Below are 8,414 nucleotides of genomic sequence, written 5' to 3' on the forward strand. Positions count from 1 at the left end.
AGGCGTTCCTCTGCCCAGGCGTTGACAGATGTTACATCTTCTGGAAAGGTATTTTCAGTATCAGCTAACCACATCATATTTCATAGTAATCTGATGCCCGACAACACAGTCGATGACGTAGCACTGAACCACTGGTTGATGAATGCAACGTCTGAGCAGGGGAAGGCGACCAACGTGTGTGTGTGCATGTGATGCCATACAAATGTGTTAGTGTGTGTGCACCTCAAAAAAACCAAGGCCTAGACTCAATCAGATCAAGCGTTAACCGGCGATAGCAGACACCTGCGGATGTTTTGGCGTTGCTGGAGGTGGAACTGCGTTGGAGCTGTCAAATCGGTGAGCAGCTGCTCTTGCGATCATTGTCACGAAGCCACACTGTCCCACTCGCGTTAGAGGTTCAGAGGGAGAAAGTGTAGGCTGTATAGAAATAATGACGTTCACATTGAAAACCATTTAACCAAAAAGTTTCTATCATCATAATGGAGGTGTAGATCACATCTCACATTCCACTGTTCTGACTTAGAAACAAGGCTGCATGGGATTTCTGTTCATGCAACTCCGTGCAGCCAATGGCGATGTCCGCTTTAGGTATAATGCCAGGAGCTGCTTGTGGATTTGAGAGATTCTAACGCAGTCCTACTTCCGGCACCGCAGAAACGACCGCTACGTAACGCAGTCCTACCTCCGGCACCGCCGAAACGACCCCAACGCAGATGTTGGATGAAGTGGATCTGATTGAATAGAGCCCTAAATGTCTCTGCCTGCTTTCAAATGACTTATCATTCTGTTTGTGGTTCAGCCCTGACAGACTAACTCTGGGCCCTGGTAGACTAACTCTGGGCCCTGGGCCCTGACAGACTAACTCTGGGCCCTGGGCCTTGACAGACTAACTCTGGGCCCTGGGCCTTGACAGACTAACTCTGGGCCCTGGGCCCTGACAGACTAACTCTGGGCCCTGGGCCCTGACAGACTAACTCTGGGCCCTGGGCCTTGACAGACTAACTCTGGGCCCTGACAGACTAACTCTGGGCCCTGGGCCTTGACAGACTAACTCTGGGTCCTGGGCCCTGACAGACTAACTCTGGGCCCTGGGCCTTGACAGACTAACTCTGGGCCCTGGGCCCTGACAGACTAACTCTGGGCCCTGGGCCCTGACAGACTAACTCTGGGCCCTGGTAATAAGATATGTAAAACTGCCATTCTGTAAGCTTTATGATAATGTTTCTGTCTGATAAATGCTGTTCATTGTAAAACGCTGAAAATAAACACTGGCCAATCAAATCTTTCTGGTGTGTGTGTTTTCTGGGTGTGTGTAATAACATAATGACTGTTGGAGTTGGGTAGGCACTCTGGACACACTATTAACACAATTTCAGCACTGGCATGTGAGTTGTTGGACAACAAATAAAAACTCCACTTATCAAAATGACTGAAAGTCTCCACAGTCAGGACACACAATGGCATAATAGTAGAAAAGTACAAACTTTAATGCAGACTTCTGTACACAAAATTGCTTTACAATTCCTTAGACTGAAAGTCTTCCTTAAGGGACTAAGGGACCAGCCATACAGAGGCCGGTGAAAAGACCACTGCAGTAACACACCTGATTCAACTAACCACCGTCCAGACTGAAACCAGTGATTGGTTGAATTCCAGAGCAGGTTTGACGTCATAGTGACATTATTACAACAGCCCTATGACAATGTTATAATAGCGTTACAATACTGTTGTGGAACAATGTTGTCAGCTTCCTCCTAAATACAGTGAGTCTGTGTGGGCAGACTCTGATTCTAGACAGGTGATGTCACCATCTCCCAGCATCTTCCACCACGGCAGGCGACCGGCCTGGAGCAAGGCATTGTGGGATTGCCGGGCGCGGGCAGCTACAGGGGCAGAGCGACTCCTGAACACGTCACAGTCGGTTGCTGTGGCGACACTGAGTGAGGGGGCATCTAAGAGAGAAAGATGGATGAAGGGAGAGAAAGAGGGAGAAAGAGAGATTGGTGTGTGTGTGTGTGTGATACCTACTCAGCAGTAGTTCCAGGTCAGTGTTGATCTGTGCCAGCAGGGCGTGTGTGTGTGTGTGTGTGTGTGTGTGTGTGTGTGTGTGTGTGTGTGTGTGTGTGTGTGTGTGTGTGTGTGTGTGTGTGTGTGTGTGTGTGTGTGTGTGTGTGTGTGTGTGTGTGTTCTCTCATCTCTGCCTCTCTCCCCTGTAGATGCTGGAGCAGCAAGGCTTGGGTCTGAGCATGGAGCTCCCTACTGCCCTCTAGAGACACCACAGAGGACTACACACAGAGAGAGATCATTACACACAGAGAGAGATCATTACACAGACACAGAGAGAGATCGTTACACAGACACAGAGAGAGATCGTTACACACACACAGAGAGATCATTACACCCACTGAGAGAGATCATTACACACACAGAGAGAGATCATTACACACACAGAGAGAGATCATTACACAGACACAGAGAGAGATCGTTACACACACACAGAGAGATCATTACACAGAGAGAGATCCGTTACACAGACAGAGAGAGATCATTACACAGACAGAGAGAGATCATTACACAGACAGAGAGAGATCATTACACAGACAGAGAGAGATCATTACACAGACAGAGAGAGATCATTACACACACAGAGAGAGATCATTACACACACAGAGAGAGATCATTACACAGACAGAGAGAGATCATTACACACACAGAGAGAGATCATTCCCCACGGGACACACGACACGAGAGAGATCATTACACACACAGAGAGAGATCATTACACACACAGAGAGCCCACGGATCATTACACAGACAGAGAGAGATCATTACACCCACAGAGAGAGATCATTACACACACAGAGAGAGATCATTACACAGACAGAGAGAGATCATTAGAGAGATCATTACACACACAGAGAGAGATCATTACACAGACACAGAGAGAGATCATTACACACACAGAGAGAGATCATTACACACACACAGAGAGAGATCATTACACACACAGAGAGAGATCATTACACACACAGAGAGAGATCATTACACACACAGAGAGAGATCATTACACAGACACAGAGAGAGATCATTACACAGACAGAGAGAGATCATTACACCCACAGAGAGATCGTTACACACACACAGAGAGATCATTACACAGACAGAGAGAGATCCGTTACACAGACACAGAGAGAGATCATTACACACACACAGAGAGAGATCGTTACACACACACAGAGAGATCATTACACAGAGAGAGAGAGATCCGTTACACAGACACAGAGAGAGATCATTACACACACACAGAGAGAGATCATTACACACACACAGAGAGAGATCTGTTACACAGACACATAGAGAGATCATTACATTCTCTTGACTCTCTGTCTCTGCTGTAACAGGTAGTGTGTGTGTACCTGGGGACAGTAACTATAGTTGTTTCTGATGGAACTCTCTCCTGACTCTCTGTCTCTGCTGTAACAGGTAGCGTGTGTGTACCTGGGGACCGTAACTATAGTTGTTTCTGATGGAACTCTCTCCTGACTCTCTGTCTCTGCTGTAACAGGTAGCGTGTGTGTACCTGGGGACCGTAACTATAGTTGTTTCTGATGGAACTCTCTCCTGACTCTCTGTCTCTGCTGTAACAGGTAGTGTGTGTGTACCTGGGGACAGTAACTATAGTTGTTTCTGATGGAACTCTCTCCTGACTCTCTGTCTCTGCTGTAACAGGTAGTGTGTGTGTACCTGGGGACCGTAACTATAGTTGTTTCTGATGGAACTCTCTCCTGACTCTCTGTCTCTGCTGTAACAGGTAGTGTGTGTGTACCTGGGGACCGTAACTGTAGTAACTGTAGTTGTTTCTGATGGAACTCTCTCCTGACTCTCTGTCTCTGCTGTAACAGGTAGTGTGTGTGTACCTGGGGACAGTAACTATAGTTGTTTCTGATGGAACTCTCTCCTGACTCTCTGTCTCTGCTGTAACAGGTAGCGTGTGTGTACCTGGGGACAGTAACTATAGTTGTTTCTGATGGAACTCTCTCCTGACTCTCTGTCTCTGCTGTAACAGGTAGCGTGTGTGTACCTGGGGACAGTAACTATAGTTGTTTCTGATGGAACTCTCTCCTGACTCTCTGTCTCTGCTGTAACAGGTAGTGTGTGTGTACCTGGGGACCGTAACTGTAGTTGTTTCTGATGGAACTCTCTCCTGGCTCTCTGTCTCTGCTGTAACAGGTAGTGTGTGTGTACACACACACACACACACACACACACACACACACACACACTGAACTGTCTGGAATTATTATGATCTTATTTAACCTTTATTTTGACAGGAAGTCATGCTGAGACCAACATCACTTTTACAGATGAGCCCTGGAATTACAAAAAATATACACATAAATACAAAACAGAGATACAAAACACGATCATAGTTCGGTGAAAAAATAAAGCCCCCCCCCCACACACACACACACACACACACACACACACACACACACACACACACACACACACACACACACACACACACACACACACACACACACACACACACACACACACACACACACACACACACACACCTGAAGCTCCTCTGCAGTGATCTGACAGCTCTGGGCAGACTCTTCACTCTCCTCCTGGTCTGATAGGATCTCCACGCTGCCTGGATGACACACACCGCTCTCACACACTCCTCTGGCCACGTCTGATAACACAGAGAGAGTGTAAGGCACGCACACACACGAACAACAACAAACACACTATATTTTACCTCTGTGTGATCAGCTGGTTTGGGGACTTCTCTGTGCAGCAGCTTTATCAGTTGGTCCACTTCCTCATCGAAGCCCCGCCCCCTCCATTCTCGACCAATCATGCCCTCCAACCCTGCAACACACAAGCCATAAAAAACATCAAGATTGCTTTAAAAGCATATAAAGCATATAAAGCATATAAAGTTAACCCATGAAAAAAAAAATATACATATTGTAACCTGGAAATATGCAAACCCCACCCCCTGACCTTTGAACCTGTGGATGATAAGCTGCAGGGCGGATTCTTGTTGCCGGGCAACCAGGAGGAGCGTCCTAATTGCTGCCCCTCCCACAGCAGGGTTGGATGTGTGAGCCATGACGTCATCCAGAATCACAGACAAGGGGCCTTTTCCCAAACCTGCCACTAACTCACTACAGAGAGACAGCGGGTAATGAATTTAATTGATATGTGTGTGTGTGTGTGTGTGCGTGGTGCTATGCTACCTGTTAGCTGTCAGAAGCTGATGCCACAGTGACACACACACGGTTCCCACTCTCTCCTCCTCACTCATTAACATCCTCTCATAGTGGTCTGACTGCAGGACTGAGAGAGAGAGAAGAGGGGTCTGTTTGGTAACGGACGTTAGATCTCACCTTGTGTGGCCAGGTGACCATGGGCTTTCAGAAGCCAACACACAGAGTCCATCACCTTCCTGAAGAAACGAAACATCTCAGGCTGCCCATTCCCCTACAGAGAGAGATATGATGTCACTAGACATATTTTTGTTGAGGACATTCCAAACTTCAAAAAAACGTTATGCCCCTTACCGCCAAAGCTCTGTTTATCAGCCGACTGGCCAATGACAGCAGGCTGTCTGTGACGGACGGGAGCAGAAGGCCTCAGTGTCTCCGCCCAGGTCCACACCCACACAGCAGGAGCTAAAGGAGTTTGCATATGCACACAAAGAAATCAATGTCAAATCACTACTACAGATATATGACCCCCACCCTCATAGATCTGCTTGCATCAATTATTATTCCATCCCATCAGTTCTATCAGGGCCTTGTAGTAGTATCTGGGGTAGGTAGTCCGTTGGTAGTGTCTAGGCCTGTTTGTTTTAGTGCAGAGTAACAGTCAACACAGATTTTGTTATTCCTTGTTGTGGTTCTGTGGTTCAAGATCCTAAAATCGTACCTGAGAATTTCTGCCAACTGATTGGCAGTTGCGTAGCCTCCTTCAACTTTGGCATAGTTCAGTTTGAGGGCGTCTCCTGCGCAGTATTGAAGAATGCCATGGCTGAACAAGGAGTTTTTGAACGCACCCAACTCTCTATCGTCTTGGACAGATATCCTATTCAGAATATCTTCAACGTCGAAAAATAAGGAATGATTGTTAGTCGGGTATCAGGAATAACACACACGTGCAAGCAAAGTAAAATAACACGTTTTTCAATGTAAAAAGGTTAGCTAACTAAATGACCTTGTAATTTTGAGAGAACTTGAGGAACCTTTTGCTCCGGATTAATGTTTGTGCTCGCGCCCAGTGCCCGTAGCCCGGCATCCTAGCGAGACTCATCGCGAGTTTATTACAGTAATCTTTCGCTCGCAGATCTGAAGTATAAAACCATATACAAAATTGACGAGCTACATTATTCTTCGAATGAAACCAGACACGATTAAGTTGAAATCTATTTTCGTGCTCTCTTGTTGCCACAAGCACTGACGGGGAAGCTTCATTTGTTTCTTCAATTTCTTTTTGCAGGGTAATAAAATGTGGTGTTTTGTTTGTAATTTTGGGAATATGAAATTTGGCCAAAAGAATAATGAAATTAATTACATAAAAAATGTTCAGCTTATTTCTATCGTAAGTAAAGAATCCAAGCAGCACATCTCTCCTTAATTAACAGTGTAAAATCTTCATAAATGTGTTCAATTATACATCTACTGATGTCTTGCCACAGTTTTCTTACATGAATAAAATGCCAAAAAAGATCCAACACTGTTTCTTGGTGGTCATTACAAAAGGAGTAATTTGAGTTTATGTTTTTTTTTTACTTCTTCATATAGTGGTTGGCAGGATAATATTTATAAATAATTTGAAAAGAAACGTCGTTCATTTTGTTAATAAGTAGGTATGTGTGTGGCAACATTCACACTTTTTTCCCAACAGACATAATCAATAAAACCATTCCAATAAGGCATGACATAAGGGACAGATATAACATCCTGTTGAAACAAGGCTTGTATAGCTCTGTTGTTGTTGGATGGACTAAAAGAAAAACTAATCTTAGGATGCTTCCTTTTAAGGTTAGTCAGGTCTTGACACGTTCCTGAATAATAAAGCAACACCTGAGGGAAAGGCATCTAAAACAATTGCAAAATATTGAGGTGTTACAGGGATCTTGTAAAGTGATAAGAATTCCTGATAATTAAGTAAAAGACCCTCTGCATTTACAAGTTGGCTCACCAATAGGATATTATTTACCAGTTGGCTCACCAATAGGATATTATTTACCAGTTGGCTCACCAATAGGATATTATTTACCAGTTGGCTCACCAATAGGATATTATTTACCAGTTGGCTCACCAATAGGATATTATTTACCAGTTGGCTCACCAATAGGATATTATTTACCAGTTGGCTCACCAATAGGATATTATTTCGGAACCAATATTCTAAAAACCAAAAAGTATTTTTATACAATATGTCCCGATTATTCCATATATAATATCTGTGTGGAGAACAACTATGATAAATTAAGGACCATAACAAGAAAACCTGCCGATGAAAAGCAGAACATTTCACCGGAACTTTGTAAATATTATAATTGCAAACCAACATGAAGTTAAGGCCACCAAAAGTAGAGAAGACATGATGAGGAATAAAGTTTCACATAGAAGTGGGTCTTCTTAGGAATTGTTTTATCCAATTGATCTTAAAAGTATTATTTAAGGTAGGAATGTCCAGAAAATTCATCCCACCATACTCATAAGTGTTCATTACATCAGTTTTCCTAATGTAATGTGTACGGTTTCTGAACAGAAAGTCGAAAAGCATCTGGTCTATCTCCTTCCTTATTTTATCGTCAAGATATAAAGATAGAGCGCCATGTTAGTCTAGACCTTCAGCCTTGGTTATTAGGACTCTTCCTTTTAAGGATAAGTCCCTCTGTAGCCATTGATTTAGCTTCTTCTTGGGTTTTTTAATAAGAGCGTTAAAATTTAGTAAGCCTCTAGACTTCTGATCCTTAGTAATGGTTATGCCTAAATATGTAAGTTCTTATTTTACTGGAATACCATAATATGAAGGTGTCACACAATCTTTGACTGCCATGAGTTCACATTTATTAATGTTAAGATATAGACCAGACGCTTTGGAAAAGGATTCTATCACATCGATCGATATGGGAATCTGACTAGGGTCTTTCAGAAAAAGTGTAGTATCTTCACCCAGCTGGCTTATAATCATTTCTTTACTAGCTATGGAAATACCTTGTACAGGACTATTATTTAAAGAATTTGTAAGAAGTTGGGTGATTAATAAAAATAGATACAGTGATTGGACAACCTTGCCTAATTCCTCTCTTTTACTGAAATCTAGGTGAGGTGCCATGTTTCAGTTTGATAGAGTTGTTACCATTCGGATAGAGTCTTAATAGCTTTACA

General features: G+C 43.7%; 1 protein-coding gene across 1 annotated transcript; it reads right to left on the reverse strand.

Annotated features, from left to right (window-relative positions):
• Positions 1-1,522: 1,522 nt before the first annotated feature.
• Positions 1,523-6,128, reverse strand: LOC106575760 (IQ motif containing B1; the record flags this gene model as incomplete). The annotated part of the gene is made up of 7 exons (XM_082963298.1): positions 1,523-2,027; positions 4,363-4,881; positions 5,017-5,186; positions 5,253-5,352; positions 5,403-5,496; positions 5,603-5,687; positions 5,812-6,128. Coding segments are annotated over 7 exons (1,569 nt in total), but the record flags the coding sequence as incomplete, so codon positions are not given.
• Positions 6,129-8,414: the final 2,286 nt, after the last annotated feature.

The sequence above is a fragment of the Salmo salar genome, chromosome 17, assembly GCF_965601325.2.
Source record: "Salmo salar chromosome 17, fSalSal1, whole genome shotgun sequence".
Classification (NCBI taxonomy): Eukaryota; Metazoa; Chordata; class Actinopteri; order Salmoniformes; family Salmonidae; genus Salmo; species Salmo salar.